Source organism: Strix aluco, chromosome 21, assembly GCF_031877795.1.
Source record: "Strix aluco isolate bStrAlu1 chromosome 21, bStrAlu1.hap1, whole genome shotgun sequence".
NCBI lineage: Eukaryota > Metazoa > Chordata > Aves > Strigiformes > Strigidae > Strix > Strix aluco.
Genome location: NC_133951.1, coordinates 7,689,107 through 7,708,036, shown reverse-complemented (window position 1 = coordinate 7,708,036; position 18,930 = coordinate 7,689,107). Strand labels below are relative to the sequence as shown.

At 39.1% G+C, this 18,930-nt stretch overlaps 1 protein-coding gene across 16 annotated transcripts in view; it reads right to left on the bottom strand.

The window, feature by feature from the left end:
• Positions 1-18,676, bottom strand: part of MBTD1 (mbt domain containing 1) — a 40,789-nt gene extending 22,113 nt beyond the window's left edge. For 5 of the 16 annotated variants that reach the window (XR_012625996.1, XR_012625997.1, XR_012625998.1 and 2 more), the window contains exons 1-9: positions 18,357-18,675; positions 16,626-16,673; positions 10,407-10,608; positions 9,120-9,259; positions 8,171-8,285; positions 7,992-8,077; positions 2,257-2,374; positions 1,433-1,567; positions 872-960 (exon numbers count right to left, since the gene is read on the bottom strand). Coding sequence is in view for 11 of the 16 variants with exons in the window: in XM_074847493.1 (XP_074703594.1) it covers positions 872-960; positions 1,433-1,567; positions 2,257-2,374; positions 7,992-8,077; positions 8,171-8,285; positions 9,120-9,259; positions 10,407-10,608; positions 16,626-16,673; positions 18,357-18,377 (954 nt within the window). In the remaining 5 variants the exon portion in view is untranslated. Of the gene's footprint in view, positions 1-871; positions 961-1,432; positions 1,568-2,256; positions 2,375-7,991; positions 8,078-8,170; positions 8,286-9,119; positions 9,260-10,406; positions 10,609-16,099; positions 16,289-16,625; positions 16,674-18,356 lie in introns of all 16 variants that reach the window. The other 11 variants (XR_012626000.1, XM_074847494.1, XM_074847495.1 and 8 more) reach the window with 9 other exon arrangements.
• Positions 18,677-18,930: the final 254 nt, after the last annotated feature.

Sequence of the window (18,930 nt, the reverse complement as noted above, 5' to 3'; positions counted from 1 at the left end):
ACCTTCAGAATAATTTAAGCTGGCCACTCACAAATATATTTCTTCATAATAAACCAAAAAGAAAGGAAGAGAATGGAAATCATGTTAATCTGCCTTGTGACAATACATTCTGTTTAAAAATCAGTATCTGTCACTTGCCATTTCCATTATAAACTCCCCAAACTGTTGAGATCTTGCCAATTTAATTCGCCTTCCAACTGAGCTAGTTTTTAAATAGAACTGAAAAACTGCAGAAAGGTTTTTTGGTTTTGTTTTTTGATTTTGTTTTTAGATTTAGATGCAGTCTAAGACATCAAAAAAGTCTCATATTCCTACTAAAAGCTATGTACCATGTCACAATATTAGTAAGTAACCTACAGCATGCTATACAGGCAGCTGCCACACCTACAGACATGACTTAAAGACAGCAAAAAAATCTAGTCCAGAGCAGATGAAAAACATTAACATTTAAAAGTATGTACTTCATTGCATCTAGATATGTGCTATATTAATATATTTTGTCAGTTTCTTGAAATAGTGCATGATAAAAATCATTCCTGAATTAGAAAAATCAGTTTTCATTTTACGTATCACAGGGTAGCTTATTAGCTTTTTTTTTTTTTTTTTTTAAATTGGGGTATTTTAAAATTGACTAACTAGTTTTTTAAAGAAAACTACTTTCTGCTAGAGGAGACAGTTTTCCAAATACATACTGACAAGTGTGGACATAAATGGAGAATAGAGAATCTAAGGAAAACTGTATTTAAGGGAAGAAACTACTGTATCATCTTCACTATGAAAGGAGCTAATGTGCCATTGTAAAATACTTTAGTTCTTCACATTGTGCTGCAATTTTGTTTACAGTACATCATTGATATTGCATCAGCCTTACCTTCTGAGAAAAGTCAGGAGGAAGTGTTTTGGCACCAGTAAGTCGTTTCACTAGAAAAGCTTTCCAGTTTGTGTATTTGTGTTGGATGGCTGTTGCAAATGAAGGGGAAAAAATAAGCCACTGATTTTTAATTGTGTCCGTTAGAGACAATATTAGAGTCTGGAATATGTAAAGAAGAAATCCCAGATGACTGTTAAAAAGCCTGGATGACAATGACAAAAACCTCTTTAGAGAATGAATGCTACCCAAGATTAAGTTTATGGGTATGTCAGGGCAAAGAATTTAATAACAGAATATAAATAAAATCAGTGCATGTTCACATCACTGATTAGCTAACCCCTTCCACCTTGATTTTAAAAAACTTTAAGTCACATCAGATGGGCTACTCCAAGAAACACTTTCAGCATCAGTCAAGTCCTTATTTTTCCAAAGGTTAAAATGATTTATTCAAAACTGTTGAAAGAGTTGCTATGGTAAAAAAATACTTCAGTATCTGGACCATGAGCAAATATAGTTTAATAAAGACTTCTATATCAATCAGTAAGGCTACTATTTACATACTTCGTGGAGGGACTAGGGGCTTCCCACTGGTTGCACACCAACCAACTGGGTGGATGTCAGACCCACAAACGTTGCACCAGAAGTCAAGACTTGAATCATTTTCAAAGCCTTCATATCTTAGCAGAGCATTGTAGCCTGCAAGAAAGCAATTTCATTTAAAATAGACAAAAATTAAACAAGATTATAAAATATGTATTAATATTTCTTTACCAATCATAATGTATATTACATCGGATTTTCTAGACTATAACTTTTTATAGAACGTTATGGCAAATTTCTGCATGTTATTAATGCATAGAATATCAATTTCTTTGATAAATGTGCAGGTGCTGTCATGTAAGTCAAATTTTAATTAAAATTAAAATTTTCGAACTATAAACCTTCAGAAGTTTTATGTAGGAGGACAAAATTAATTAATTACCCACAGTATCTGCTTTTTCATATCTTAGCTATATGACCTTGAATTTTTAACTTTTAACCACAAAAAGTGATTCATATAACCAGACTTACTTGCTAGCTATTGTATAATTTCCTATCTCCTCATTCTGCACTGCACTTAATGTGCTCTGAGGCAATATGAAAAAAACAAAAACCCCACAAATGAAAAAGACCCCAAACCCCAGAAAACCTAGGCATTCTCAAGCATCACTGAAGCCACTGTAAAACAGTATAACACAGTGATAGTGCTAAAACATACAACCTATGGACAATGCTCTGACAATCTAACCAACGTCAACATTATGCTGAACAGGTGACCACTGACTAAATTATTAGCTCCCTTCACAAGTTACTTGATTTTAACAATTTTGACTAAATATATTTACCTGCTAATTTTACAATTCCAGCTATCCAGAAGACTTTGGTAGGTAGGCTGCAGTCTGCGTTTGGAACCTCCACTCGCACTCCTTCCGAGATGTCACCCCAGCATGTCCCCATAGGTGCCTATCATTTAAGGTAGGGGGGAAAAAGTCACCAGTTCACCACATGAAAATAATTATTTTTTGTTATATCAGTGTTTTACAAGTGACTTAAAAAGACAAAACGATCAGTACACATAAGACATAAGCATACGTTTAGAAAACACAGTATGAAAACCTAGCTTGGTTTTGATTTGAAGCTTATATGTAACATTGTAATTGTATACAATTATTACTGTGTATTTCCTGCAAAAACTATAGGATTCCAAGTTCAAAAATCTGTAAAGCAGAAGCACAAGTTGCATATACTTGCAGGTCAGCTTTATTCTATGTTTCAACTAGGTGCAAGGTACTGATTTTAGTGAGACCGGTGTAATACCTCTGCAATTCTACTTGCAAGAAAATTATGGTACTTCAAATTCATACTTGTACCACAGACATCTTTAAATTCTGTGAATCAGAAATGTTCCTGAAAAAATGCCTAAAAGTTATTTCTTGAATCTATTCTGATGATTTTTTTTTTTTATGGTGGGATTTATCATCCACTGGTTCACATCCTCTCAGAGGAACAGGCTTTCATATCACCTGCAAGTGATCATTCTGTCAAGCAAACAGTAAGAAAAGAAAGCTGAGTGGCACCTTTTTAATGAATGACAAAAGGAAACGCACAGCTAGATTCCTCACACAGTGTCCTGAAGACTGAGACTAATGTGTTAGTAACAAAAAGAAATACAAGCTTGTTGAACTACTACAGATTTGTGGAAACTGGAGATACAAAGATTTCATTTAGTTTGCTATCTCAAGAAGAATGTTTTGTTGAACAGAGCATCATAAAAAGACACTCAGAGATGGTATTGTAGAGATACCAGAAATGCACAAGTGCTGAAGAATCTAAAACCTTAAAAGTTACTCAGCTGAAGTTATATTGGTAACAACATAGAAAACGTCTCAGTCTACATTAAACTTGAGACCACCAAGAAGGGAAAGATTCTGATTTGGGGTACTTCAGAACAACAGTAATATCAATTCTAAGGTGTCTGAGAAAAATAAATTCTTATCAGTTCAGAGAGTATCTAGGTATCCCAGGGACAACTGAAGAGATCCTCTGGTTCTGTACTGGGCAGACAGTATTCTAAGGCTGTGTCTCATTCGCTCTTTGCAAACACAGAGAACTTAACCACTCAGTGGGAGTGGCCTCCAATTTGACAGAATTTTGGCCAAGAGCCACAAGTGAAGAAATTTGGATTAATCCTGAATGATTGGAAATCACGATACCGGAATTTTACTGGCAATCAGCAATAGCCAACTAGCAGTGCTAAAAGCCAAACTTCTCTTAAAAAGGGATACCCTTCACTAACAGAAATATTTGAGGATAGGCATGCAAAACTTAAAACTAGTTTTAACGATTAAAAAAAGTTATTGTAAGTGTGTCAGTTTCTTATTCTTGAAGCCTGGTCTCTTCATGTTCTGCTATGTCCCATCTACACCAGTCTAGACTGCAAAGCTCTTTTCTGCCATCTGGCAGACAAAGAGAAAAAAACAACTTGAAAGATGATGGTTTATTTTCACAGACAAAATATGCAGATACAGTGTCTTAATCGAGTCCTATTACATATTCGCTATCATCTCTAAATTGGCATGTGTAGCTTTTTGAGTTGAATTGGGGAAATAAACTTTTCAAACTGCATATTTTAGTAAATCTTGTTGCCTTGTATAGAAATACAGATGAGGCCAAACAATCAAAAATAGCACTGCTGAATAATTTCATAATCCAGCTGTACTTAATTGAAATATATTTTACTGCCTGCTCATCTACTCAGTTGTTTCAGAGAGCAAAGTATATTGAAACAGTTCTCCAATAATGGAAATGTCACATTTTTATTTCTAGCACGTGGATTGGTATAGAGGGAAATAGCAGAAAGTTAAATTTGTCCTTGTCTGTGAAAATATTGGTTCTGCTAGTTCTCCTACACCAATCCTTATGGCTTTAGAAGGAAGCCATCCTGTGTAGCCTCACTACTGAAATGCCAGATAACATTACTGTCCTGAAGTGATGGTCCACAGTATACCTGGTATACTGCGCCATCTTTTCCTTTTTTACTCATTATGAATATTCTTAAGGGAGGAAGATTGGATAAACCAGGGCTATAACAGCCATCCTCCTTCATGTCTTCTCCATCTTCATCTGATTAATCAATCAGAGTTTGCACAGTGCTTTGAAAAACTCAAAGCACTAACTAAGTGTTAAGCCCTATTCATCTGCTGGCTGGAAGGGTAACTCTGAAGTCTGGATTGGCATAGTGCGAACTAGCAGAACCATAATTTACAGGTAAGAACAAATTTACCTTTCAGACTCATGACGAAGAGATCCACTTCACATCACTCCCAAACAAGGAAGATCTGGTTCATCGCTTTCTGCTCCAGGAGATGACTTGGGAGGGTTTATCTGTGAGCAGCAGCTGCCTTCTCTGCAAGGTAAGTCGCAATCAGGAAGGTCCTGTTTGAGCAGAGCGCCTAAAGGCTAAGTATCCCCACATGCCTACTGACCAAAGATCTCACAGGTTAAACGAGCTCATCGCCCCCATGGCTTCTAGAGCTCTTGGCTCTCATGGAGCTCTCATGGCTTCTAAAGGTTTTGGATGACACCGATGTCATGATTTCAGACTTGAAACTTGAATCAGAATTTTAATGGCAAAGTGATGCCACCGATTCCTGAAGCATAAGGACGGTATGCTGAAACCTTGGGTGTGAACAATACCACCACAAAAGGTCATGCCAGAGAAGACAATGTGAAAACGGTCTAAAATACGAAGTTCAAAGCAAAGCACTGCCACCTAGTGTAAAATCCTGGGAATGCTCCCTTAAAGCAAACTATTTTAATAACAAAAGGAACCAAGAGGATGAAAATATTTCAGCTCAGAATAAAATTCAACTGGAAGAAAGATTGAAAAATTCTTAACTTCAGGAAGTGTGCATCTAACTAGCAACGGAGCAGAAAAGAACAATTACTATTAAATGTGCATTAGGTTGCACATTACATAGTACTGACAAATGACTCAGCACTGTAGTTGCTTTCATTTCTAGGAACGGTTTGGGCTAATAAAAGAAAATACAGAAAAAAGTAAAAACTGTTTAGAATAAAATGAAATTGGAATGCAAGCAATGAGCACATCATATGTTACTAAGCTATAACAATATTAAAACCACTAAATTAACGGGTTTCCCTCCTTGCATCAGCTACTGCTGTGTGTCTGATAAATGCAATTTTACAAAAAAAAAAGCTGCAAGGTGCACAAACTGTAATTCTGGCTTTATCACAGGTTCTATATGACAAACTAAAGCAGCTTCTCTACTTCAGTTTACTGAACTCCAAAGTGGTCACAGTTGTACTATTACTAGTGAATTTCATTAGTGTTACTCAAGACTGAAAGTCTAGAATGAAGGTAATCGGAAGTACAAAAGCCACATTAAGGGCATCAAAAGACTCTGAAATTAATTCTTCTCATACAGAGAAACACATAAAGAGAACTTAAAGATTTAGTTCTAAAATGTTTTAAACTGAAGATGAAATAACTCCCCAAGCCAAAAACCCAAAAGATCTGGGAAAATTACAGACCTGAAACACTGAAGTATGCCACGTTATTAAAAAAATAATCAGTAAGCTAAATCCCACATCTTATAATTCATTAAATTTTCTTTAATGTTGATCCCAATGTACTCTATCAAATACCCACACAGATACACCCGGTATAACCAGATACACATTTTATCTAATAACAAATTTAAGGGTACATGTGTCATGATTTTACTGTCAATTCAAAACCTTTGTTTTGAACACAATAAGCTTTATAGATTCAATCTCAGACATACATGTGCATGGAATCCATAATATGGATGGTAAACAAATACGAACTTTTATGAATCAAAGCAATCTAGTACACCGAAAACACAGCAACAATCTTTCCAGACAAAGAGTATTGTTTCCTTTAGCTACCAGAATGGGAGAGAGAGAAGGATCTAATAAGAGAGTACTAACGCATTTACAGATTCTGACTGGTTTAAATAATATATTTTTCAAAGAAATAATTACAGTAAAACTAAATGAAATCACTCCCTTGTAACACTAACTAATGTCCAAAGAAGTAGAATTCTCCAAAGGAGATTGCAAGAGTTGAATTTTACTTGTATATAAAAGGATAATAGGGACAGAAAGAAAACAACATTGAGGCCTAGTAGAACTGTTGGCATGTAGCTTGTGAAAATATTCAAGGTAAATATGAACATTAGTATTGTATGTTTACAATATTCACATTATTATATGCACCATTCAACTTAATGAATGAGGCAATAAGAAAGGAAGATATAACTCCTTTACTATGGAATGTTATAGCATAATTTACAAGTGACCTACCTATTGTAGCTGTTTTCTAATTAAGGATGCCATACATCATGAAGCGTTTTTTGTGTAACAGCACAGCCCACATTATCAAACAATACCTTTTGCTACGTACTTATAAAATTATTTATTATAGCATGTACATAACTGTGAAAGCAAAGTGCAAACATGCTTACTTAAGCACGTGGAATGCGATACAAATTCACGAAGCTGTACTAATGCAAGGGTCTGTTCTGGGCAATGGTTAAGGCCTCTAAGCATAAAGGGTGCTATTCAGAAAGTGCCAACTGCCAAGAGCCCTCAACTCCTACTGATTTATGAGTCGACAGGGCTCAGCACGAATTCCAGAACTGGACAGAAAATACGTGTCTCATCCCTTGCAGACAACTTCCATGAAACAAAATGTTTATTTTGATTGCAATTTTCATCAGATGATTTTGAGCAAAATAAAACTTTTGTAAGAATATGGAACACTTCAACTTCCCAAATAAAAAAAAGTATGCAGAGCAAACACTTTGTCAAAGCTTTTCCTTGAGACAGAAAGTACTGACAATATTTTAAACAAGATCTAATAACTGGAATTTAACACATTAAAGACAGATGCTGCTAAATATTTTTCTCATCCCCCAATTACATTCTGCAATGACTGAGGACTTTTTGTTCAGAATTTTTGCATCTCTAATACAGAGAAAACCAACCTCTTTAACTTGAGATTTATAAAAAGCCTTGATTTTCCTCTATTTCTACATTACCTGCCAGCACAACTGACAGGGAGAATCTGACTAAAAACCAAGAAAAAAAATCCCAAATCCAAATATGTAACCAGAAGATCAGTTCAACATAACAGAGCAAACCTGACTCAATCTAAAAAGCCTTTTGTAACCTTTTCTAATACTGCATGACCTGGTTGGTTTGGTAGTGCATTTATTGATTTTTGCACCTTGAATGTGAGAAAAATAACTTCACAGGTGTTTAAGAGTCCTCCTTTTACTTTTTTGTTTATGAGAGCATGTATGATGAGAGTAATTGATAGTGTTCAGAATGGTTTTAAAGGACAGTTAAAACCAAACATAACCATCTAAAAAGTAGTCACACCAACACAGTTTACAGTATAAGTTTCATAGTCCAAGGCCATAAAACATATTTGAATATGAATGTTTTGCAAAGATTAATTCAAGAATTACCATGGACTCACTCTCTCTCATGCACACACACAAAAGGATAGCACATATTGAAAAATACTTACGTGTTTAAAACAGGTAACAGGAGCTGCTGTAAAGCTATTGCTATTGATGTAGTTACCCCAGCTGAAACCTTCCACAGGGACAGCTGCTAAGAGAAAGTTATTTTATTTAGGAAGCTGCCAATGAGCCACAAATCGTGTATTACCAAAAACTTGTTTCAGCTCTGTTCATATGCCATTACCTGCTTTAGTCTTTGCCTGGTTCTGTAAAGTTGCTTGGTACTGAGCATATGCTGCTAGTTTAGCCACTAGGGGTTGTTTTTGTAGAACTTTAGCCTTCTTTGTTGGAGGTTTACCCTAAAACAAAAAAACCTAAGTAAATAAAGTCTTTCCAAACTCCCACTGGGAAATTTCCATAGGTCTGTACCATATTTCTGGTACACTTAACTAAAATTAGAAGAACATGAAACAGAAGTTGGCTAAGTATCACAAAACTACATGTAATATTAGATAAGTTTAAAAACCAGTATCCAAAAGATGACTTTTGTACTACTATTCCAACTTGAACAGCATTACAGATTCATTGTTGTTTACCTGAAAAAAATATATCTTTTAAAAGGAGGTCAAAAGGAAGAACTTTTAATCTAATTTATCCCAATGCAATTTTTTGACATTTGTTGCAATAAATTTGAGATAGGATATAATGGTATTTCTTGACATTTCTATCCCTTTTCTTGAATGTTACAAACATACCTTCATGATTTTTTGATTAATATTTTAACTGAATAGACCAAAACCCATTTTGCAAATTTATACAGTTAAGTAAACCCTCAAAAACAAAACACAACAATTCTAAGTAAACCTTTATGCTCTCTAAAGCCAGAAAGTATCTTGAGTATGAGATGCATGGAATTTCAAGTTGCTACATTATGTAGACTGAACATTTTTCCTGATCTTTTTCTTGCAGAAGGGCCACTGCAGTAGAATTCAAATAAGAAGTCAGTATTCTCTGTAGTTTGCTCTGCTGAGCAAAGTAATTTGTTCATTACTGGTACGGTTTTGAGTTGTGGCTTACGAAATCACTTACGTGAAAATTTTAATGTGTTAAGATACTTGAGTTATCTTAAAACATCATGCAAGTTTTACAAACACAAACTATAATAAGTATATAAAGAAAATGGGTGTCTGTACCGCTACCTGAAGTCTGGCCAGAATGCTGGCCTTCTTGGAGTTCGATGAATAGCTTCTAGAGCATGACACACTGCAGAAGCGTTTTGTTTTAGAGTAAAAAGCGTCACGGACACCGACCATTCCACACATCTCGCATGTAGCTAATCACAGGAGAGAAAAAGCCAAATGTTAAGAGTGTAATAAAGACCTCAGTAAAAATTCAGAACAAAGACAACATAAGGAAGGCCCTGTAGGTGGCACCAACAAACAGTTTCTTACAGTTTGACCCTGAAGAGAATTGCACAGAAAAATAACTTAAAATAAGAACACCACCACAAATGTCAGTGAAACACTACAGAACCTCATGTTCATTAGTCAAAGGGTGCCTCCTTTCTGCTCTCTATTAATTTTACCACTGGTAGAAGAGAATGACCCAGCTAAACCAGCTAAAGCCAATTTCTGTGTTTTCATGGTTCTCAAGGAAACGTCTGCTTTGAATCTAGGCCTGCCAATCTTGATTTCCTCTAAATATTTAATACTTCCGACCTCAAATAAAACAGGATCTCTTTGTTGAAACATAAATTAGTATACCCAAAGTAACTCAGACCAATTTTCTCTTGTAGCTGGAATCATACGCTTCGGAGATTGACAGCATCACCCACTGAGTTGTTCCATGATGAGTCTGTGACCAATTTATGCCAATGAGACAATACCAACATTCTACCCAGAGAGAGCTCTACTAACCACTAATGATTCTGGCTGAAGTATTTTTTCTCCAGTAAAAGTAATCTTACTTTTTTTGAAGTTTTCTTTCAGTATATTCTAGCTTACAGCTAGTGGGTAGTGAACAGGTATACCCTAACAGACTATACAGTAGCAGTAATGAAGTTTTCCTAGTATAGGAAGAAATATATTTTAATATATTGTATATATAACATAAAGGGAGAGAAAACATATGCCCAAGCGTAGAGAGAACACGCTGACATTCTCCTCAAAGCTCAAAGAATAAAAACAACGTACAAGAGAACATACACATGCATGTGCATATATACCCAACGCACATGTGATGGGAGGGTGGATGTTCCCATACTATTTATTTCCTGACAGCAGGATTCAAAAATCCATCTTATTTCAGTTCAGCAAAAACCAAACAATTGCCCCCTCCCAAAACAAACCAAGCCCAACTCTTCAGCTCTTTTGGTTCCTTTTCAATTGGGACCAATGTTTGAGATTGGACCCTCACAACTCACAGCACAGGCTAAAAACCATAAATATCAAATTCTTTGTAGTCATGCACCACATACTTACCCATGCCAGATTTGCCATCTGGATAAGTATAGACCTGTCCATTGTTCTTTATAATTGGGAGACTGGATGGCAAAGGAGCAACCTCCTCTTCACTCTCATCTGAACTGGAGCTGCTGCTGGTGTCCTCACTACAACTATCATAACCGTCAAACATCCCGAATGAATCACGTCTTTTCCTTTCTGCTCGTGAAGTATGTTCTGTCTAAAAAATAAAAAAGCAAACAAACAACAAAAACCCCAGAGAATAGCAGAGCATTCTGAATGCAAATATTTCAAAGTCAAGCTTAAAAAGTTTCAAAGGTCAAAGTCAGCCTTCAGAAGCAGATCTACTAACAAACTGCTCTATCAGCACTGAGCTATGAGCCATACATTGCCAATGAAAACTAGCCAATTTTTGGTTTTGTGATATACAGGAAGAAAGGTCTATCTCACGATCCACTGAGAATACACAGTAGCAGTCCATACATTTCTTTTCCTTGGTATCTTCAGAGTTCATTAAACCTGATGTGCTGAATAATGACAGCCACACAGATCTCATATGCAAATGAGCACATTCCAGATGGCTGCAGCCAATTCCACTAAAATTCATTCATTTGAGAAAGCTGGGCAGAGAAAAGACAGTTCAACCAAGAGGGCACTATTGCACAGGAACATAAATGAGAGTGTATCTCTGCTCTCACTGGCTTGGGGGGGTATCGATAAATCACTCAGCTTCCCTATGACTCAGTTGCTCACGTGCGAAGCAGGAATACCTCTCTATCACACAGGGTTGTTCTGAGGATTAATACATTAACAATTATGAAGAGCTCAGTTACTATGGCAATAGGGTCTGCATAAATGCTAAAAGATAGAAAGGTGACTAATTTGCCACTGTCATATACAAAAACTTGTTACATAATAGTTTTCCTATAACCATAAAATGTGAGGTCAAATGAAAACATACAATTTTGAAGAACGCATAGCAGTTAAGCAATTTCCAGCAAAGACATTAAAGAAGTATAATAGATTAACAGATGTATTTTTTCTGAAGCACATGCAATATACACATTTTAATACACTGACAATTTTCACTTTATTAATATCTGACACAGCTCTACTGAAACAAGACTACTGCTACGTGAGCTGCCCTCATTAAGCTAAAAGAAACTTGAAAAAAATCTCAAAGTATTTTCACTGTCCTTAACTCTATCTACTAAGCTTGAACGGAAATAACAGATAAAGGGAGGACAAAGAAAAATTCTACAATGGAAGCACAAGTTAGGAGGATGAAGTGCAGCCAAGAAAACAGAAAAAATACTAAGAAAGCCTTTGCCTCTACTTCCTCTTCCAAGAGCTAATTTTATTTAAAAGTCATTGTAGACAGAAAAATAATTATATGTGATGGGACTTCTCCTTCTTAAATTACATTTGGATTCACAGCTTTAAGATTTCATCACAGTAATTCCCCAAATCCCTTTCCTAGAGAGTATATGCCTGAACATCTTTATTGCTGGATCTCATCCGAGACTTTTTGTGCCATGCTATCCCTTTATTATAATAGTCTCTATTCTGCTTTGCAGTCTGACTAAATCCTATTATAGAAGGATTTCCTCATAGTTAAAAGGCAAAACTGATTTCCACACTGACCCAGTCCTAGCATCCAATTAAAAAAAAACCCCAACAAAACAAAAACCAGTAAGCACAAAAGGTTATGCAATAAGGTAAGCAAATCTAACACATTTAGAGCAGCTCTGAAACAAAACAACAACAAAGTGTCAGCGTAACGTTAATTATGCACACTTTCCTCGGCCAACAAATCAAAATTATATTAAAGCCAATCAAACATTAGGGTAGGGCATAACTTGACAACTCCTTGAAGGAACTGACATCTGCCTGAAGTAGCTAGGGTAAGTCACAATCATTAGAAGAAACACTGAGTGATGGTAGAACAAAACTTACTCCTGACCTGCACTGGTAACAAGCCTTACCTGTACACTATTACTGATGCTATTAGCCAACCAGGTGCAAGATCAGTAATTTGTTTGTGTCTGCACATGTGTGTAGATTAAGGCAGAAGTTGAGCACAACGTTGCCATGGATACAGTGTTCTGTGAACAGTGCCAGTAATTTACAGATCAGAACTAGTCATCTTCCTCAAAATTTCATTAACTCAATGTCTCAATATTAAACTTTCCTTGACCACAGTCTCTGCTAAGAAATAAAATGCAACACCATATTAACCATTCACAACAGTAATACCAGAACACCATGATGCCTTCTAGTGTTATGGATAGATATTAGTGGTGTTTCAGAGCCCACAGGCAGGATCTCCTCCTCACTCGTCCTCCGTAACTCAGCTGATGTGATTTCACTAAGATCAGGGCCTCATCCCACATAAAGGAGGACTTCAACCCTTCAGTGGAGGCTGCAGTACAAGGCAGTCTCAGGACATCTCTTTGCACTCCAGACCAGAGAACTCGCCCCACACGGCAGCTCTCCTTTGCCCAGTACATTGCTGGCACAGGTCTGAAATGCTGTAGCAGCTCAGAAGGAAGAGAAGTGCAGCCCATTCCCAGCCCCTCCAACACCCAATGCTACAGTAGAGAAACTCTACAGCCAGCACTGCTCCCACTGCAAGGGAAGGGGAAAGACAAAATAGGAAGTTGAAGGCAAGATGAAGGACCAGTGGCACAGAAGGGAAGACAGGCTGCTCTAGGCAAGTTGAAGCATGGTGCAAGATTACAATTGCAGATACCACAATAGCACAGTTGGCTCTTTTTTTTTGTTCTTCCTTTGCATCACATATATTTAGAACCTCAGTATTACTGCCAAACACTCTTTGCCAAAATATGCACATTTGAGAAAGAAAACATTTTCACTTTCTGCATGGGAAGTTGGGCCCTCTACTACGAAAACCATTCTTCAGCATTATACAAGTTCCTAAGTAGCAGTCATCAAGTTTGTCAAGTTTAACTACACTGTCAAAACAAGTCTTATATACCATCTTTCCATTTACTTTATATTTGGCCGAATTGACCCAGTTCAAGTTATGTGCAATTCAAAACAGCAGCTTTGCTTATTGTTTTAAAATACCGTATTTTTTAAGAAACATTTTTATGTGAGCTTTTGCCAGAAGATGACCATGTTTGCCAGATAATTTATGTACGACATTCTTAATGTTAATTTGTAGTTATTATCTAGATTGTAACTCTGGGGAAACTACTCAAAATACATTTTGTGAGACTTGGAAAAGGTACAGTTTTTGAACAAAAAGTCCACAAGGTACTTTGTGAGCAGAAATAGGTGGAAGTTAGGAAAAATGATACACAAATACCTATGCTGGAATTTTGCTAGAGCAGATAAAAACACTTCTATTTTGATAATCAACACCACTACGGCTCTTTTTAACCCATGCTGAAACACAGCATTTGTAGAAACAAGTGAACAGCACATGGAATCTCTGATAACCCTTCCTGCAGAACTTTGATGGAGTTTGCAAAAGAATAGGACCTCTAACATGTGAAACAGAAAAAAGCTGCAGTACAACCCTGAACTCAAAGGTCAAAACCAGCATCCTTACAAAAAGGACAATATATGCCTCAAACAGAACCATAACCGAGATAAAGCAGCTGCTTTGGTAACAGCAGCAGCCTGCAATCCTGCTGAGTTCTTGCAAGTGATGAGCAGCAGTGTGCCTTACCAGCTGAGCAACAGTATCTCATCTGTCTGACAAAGAAGCACCTCACCAAGCACGACAGCTACAGCACCTCTATGAATGGAAGCCTCGGAAAGAACAGCTTATTACCCTGCAAGGTGTTCCCACTGAATTTTGAGACACTGTCCAGGAGAAAGTAGTCCTTCACCCAAAAAAGCTACCAGAGACTAACAGTAACTTAACCCAACAATTACAACCATAGTAGTATCAATCCATGTTTAACAATATAGGCATACAAGAAAAAAAGTAAAAGAAGTTTCCTACTCTTACAAGCTGGATTTAGCACTAGAAATCATGCTGAGGGTGTTGTATTTTCCTCAAAATTGAACCAGATTAGTGTTCTTCACCTTCTAACAAATGAGGGAATAGCATCCTGTCTATCTGCAAAACACGCTTTGAGCAGGATTCTGGTTTACTATAAAATGTACAACCTTGTCTCTGGTTAATTCCAAAAGAGCAGTAGCTTCAGTAACTCCACCACTAATAGAGGGTCTACTAGTACATTAAGCGGAAGCAATGCACAAACAAAAGAACAAGACAAACTTTTAGGCATACTTGCTGAGGCTTATTTTCCTAACGAGATTACCGGTTCCTCAGCAGGGAAGATTTTTAGAGAGCAATACAAAGTCTAGGGTAAGCAGGGCTGGCAAATAAGCCTGTACGACTATTTGCTTGGGGGTTTTCTTGCATACTTTTCTTTATTGAAGGGATGGGTGGAGAAGGGAACTCCTAAGAACTGCTTTCTTATTCTGCCCAACTTGCCATTTTCCTGTTCTTCCTCTCCTCCCTGTGAATACTTGGCAACAATGTATTTTTAAGAAATATTCTTAATTAACCATTACACAAGGAAAAAGGTATGATAAAAGAATATATTTAAGGAAACCGGTTGCCCTAAAAGCAGGAAGGCAGCTCTAAACCAGTATGAAAACTAAGTAGTTTCTCACTCTCTTAACATAGTCTTTTTATATATATATATACACACACACACAGAGTTAAATTTGGTCAGCACATTATAGCATACATTCTTTGAGTGCAATAACTACCCTTTCAGCATAAAAATTTGGTCACAAAGGGTGAACAATGCATGGCCAAAACACAAAATAAAACCATTTAATGTTAATCAGACATCAAATACTTACTCAGGAAATTGCTTTAGTGTTTTGATGAAGACTATACTCAAGTATTGGCAAAATTTATGAGAAAGTGTTTTGAAGGTGAAAACTTGCCACAAAAAATACCCCATTATTAAGCAACCAAACTTCTTGCTCCCAAATGCATCCTGTCCAAAGGAGGATGATCCAAAACAGTCAGAGAAAGGTCTCAAACCACTCAAAAGGGTTGTTATTACTGAATCAATTTGGTGCTTGAATTCAGAAAGGCAGCAATTTAGAGCTTTGGGTACCAGAGCTGTAGCTTAACAAAGGCCTACCAGCACCTATTCAGATAGGCATCACTTTCTATATTCAGATCTAACCCCCAGAAACATGACAGAAGTACAGACAGATGGTATTTGAGGCCAAGGTCAACAATGAGGTCACCACAACCTTCAAGCCAAGGGTCTGTGATAAGACACATTCACTTTAATCACATATCCTTAACAGATCGTGCATTTCCCAGAGCGTATTTCCAACTCGGTATTAAATTTGATGCACAGCTTTTGTTTTCAAAAGTTCATTAATGTTTCATGCTACAAGCTTAGTTTCAGCTCTGGATGTTAGCATGAAGGAAACAAGATGATGGAACTAATTTATTACAACTCTTCCGAATGTAAGCTAGCCAAAATAATTTACTGTAGTAATACTAACTTGCCCCCTGTGGAACTGAAGTCTAATTGTGCCTCATAGCATGACAAAAAAAGAAAATTCAAACATGGTACCAATTTAAAGAAAACATACTTTCAGCTTTCATTAAAAACAAACAAACAAAAACCCCCAAAGCTAAACATCTTGGGATTCCTGGAAATCAGAACCAAACTTACTTTTTTATATAAGCAACTCACCTCTATCTGGAAATGTGCCTTCCACTCTTATTATAAGTAAAATCTCTGCTGGAAAATTACAGAAATGTTTTTTCCTGTCTCTTCATTTGCTATGTATGACAGCATTTTGTCTGAAGCCAGTTTCTGCTGTTTGCCAATGGTTTTGTCCATAGCCTCTTCCCCAGGGGGTTTCACACAAGAGGGAAGACTCTTTCATAAAAAAATATATGAAATTAGCAGGCAATTTTGGAGCGGGGGGTGTGATGATTAATACGTGAAATATCCGAGTTTTTGAAAATCTATTACAAACTCCATAATGTTTCTACACAGCCCTTACAGGAGTATCTGGAAGAGGCAAATACTTCACTTTAAACAGTGTGTTACCATTTAAAAACCAAAAAAACAAAAACCCAAAAAACAATTTAAATGTAAAAAACCCAAAAAATACCACCAACCCAAAACCAAAGTCCGCAACACCTGAATTCATTCCATGTGCTCAGAGCCAGATTCAGCAAAATATCACACATGCCCAGAGTGACTGACTTACCTGAGAAATGAAGGTATGCAGTAGTAGTTTGCAGAAGATATCAAAAGCCTTGCAAAATTAAATCAAATTTTAGAAGGTAAGAGAAATAAAAGCCAATGAGAGGGAACTTTTGTACACATTGTCATTACTGTCACAGTCACCTAGCTCTTTAGGGAACAACGATGAAAAGAACCCTTACTTTCAGTCTACAGTCCTTTTGCACGTGCACAACCCTACACACTCTCAAGAACAACTAAACTATTCTTGTGGCATAAATAACTTTCACATAAGGGAGTATATACCTCTGCCATGTTTCCCTATAGCTTACATGACACACTTCCTTAAAATGATCCCTAGGCAGAAACAATGAGTAAAGACTAACCTACCAAGTTTGATTCCTTTTTTAAAGGAATATATTGGCTAAATTTCCATTTAATCTTCCAGATTAGACTCTCTCATAGCCCTTCTATTCCATTCCTTACAAGTCGAAATCAGATTGTTATAAACAAATACAACAAACAAATAAGTAAATGCAAGTTCTCAAACAGGCAAAATAATTTTGGTTTAAAATACAGAAGACTGCCCTGCAGCTTTCAGCTTTAACTGGTGTTAGATGTGAAAATTCACGAGGGCTGCCACCCACATTTTAAATCGTTATTTTAAAATTAAATACTTTTTCACACGCAGTAGTTTCTACCATAATCAGCATATTCTTTGTAGTAGGATTTTTTTTTTAAAGCCACACTGGAGAGAAATTGCTACACTTTAAAACATTTCCAGCAACGACCTGAAAGTGAAACTGGTTTTACGGGTTTACTGCTTCTCACAGTAAGAACAAAGTCACAATATAAACAGTCATAAAAATTACGTGGAGGGGCGAACTGGATACAAAGAATCGAAAACTTCTGAAGTGCTAACACTGAAGAGTGCTCTACAGCACTTAAAATGAGCACGACTGGAAAACTTAAACCTTAAAGGCTTTAACTACAGGAGGAAGTTGCTGAAAACCCGGCACTTCAGTGGACCACTAAGAGAAGCGTACCCGAGTAGGCTTGTATCGCTCAGTACGAGATAATCTGAAACTTTTTACTACCGATCCCGACTGCCGGCAGGAAGAAGAAGGGGAACAAGCAAAAAAAAAAAAATCCAAACCCCAACTCCAGCCCAGCCCGCGAGGCCGGGGCAGAGGCAGCGCTCCGCCAGCAGACGGGATCACAACAAAGGGGGAGCCGCCGCTGTCCGCTCCACGTGCCCGCAGCTCCCCGCGGGTGACAGCGCTGCCAGCACCCCCCGCCCCCCCCCAGCCCCGGGGGGCCCCCCCGCCCCGCGCTGCCCCCGCTCCGCGGGACGGCTCGGCTCCGCGAAGCTGCCCGCAATAAACTTTTCGCGACAGCGCTCCGCGGAAAACCGGCCCGAAACCAGCCCCCGCTCCGCACCCCGCGGGGGGCCGGCACGGCGGAGCCTCCCCTCCTCCAGCCCCGGGCTGCCCCCTCCCGCCCCCCCGCAGAGCCGCCCCCCATCCCCGCCCCCCCACAAGCCCGAAGGTGCGGGGGCTGCTCCCCTCCCACACAGGTGCGGCGGCCGGCCTCCCTCCCCCGGCGCCAGCACCGAGGGGGGCCGCTCAGCCCCCAGAGCCCCGGGCTGCCCCCCGCGGGCACCGCGCCTCTCCCCTCAGGCGCCGGGGGTCCCGCTCGCCCCCTCAGCGCGGCAGCCCCCGCCGCGGCTGCCGCCTCCCCCGGCTGTGGGACTCACCAGGTCCTTTGTGTTTTCCATCAGGCCCTCATGGGCAGAGGACGCCCGCTGCCTCTGCCCCCTCCCCTCGGCTCGGCCCCCTCCGCCTGCCGCCTCCCCCTGCGAGGGGCCGGGCCCGGCGGGGCAGGAGGCGGCCTGGAAAGTTCAGCCTCTCACTCCGCCAGAGAAAGAAACCCAACTCCCTGCGCCGGAATATCAACAACATTAGCATAGCGCCCCTGCGCAGGCGCGGCGCCCGGCCCACCGCGCGCGCTCATTGGGCTCCCAGCTGGTTGGGGCTTCCTCGCTCGCCGTACCCCCTCCGGGAGAAACCACCCGGGAACGGGGGGGGCCGGCGCTGGAACAGACGCTGGGGGAGAGCAGCAGCCCCACCGCGGCTCCTGTCGCCTTGCGGCGGATGGCGGCAGCACGGAGCGGCTGCGGGGCCGCCGGAGAAGGGCGCTTGTGGCCACCCGGGGCGGGGGAACCCCTGCGGGCGCGCAATGGAGCGGCCCGGCCGTGAGCCGCGTCACGGGGAGCGTGGGGCGGGGGGGGGGAGAAGGCAAAGAAAGGAGGTCACGTGACAGCAGCTTGA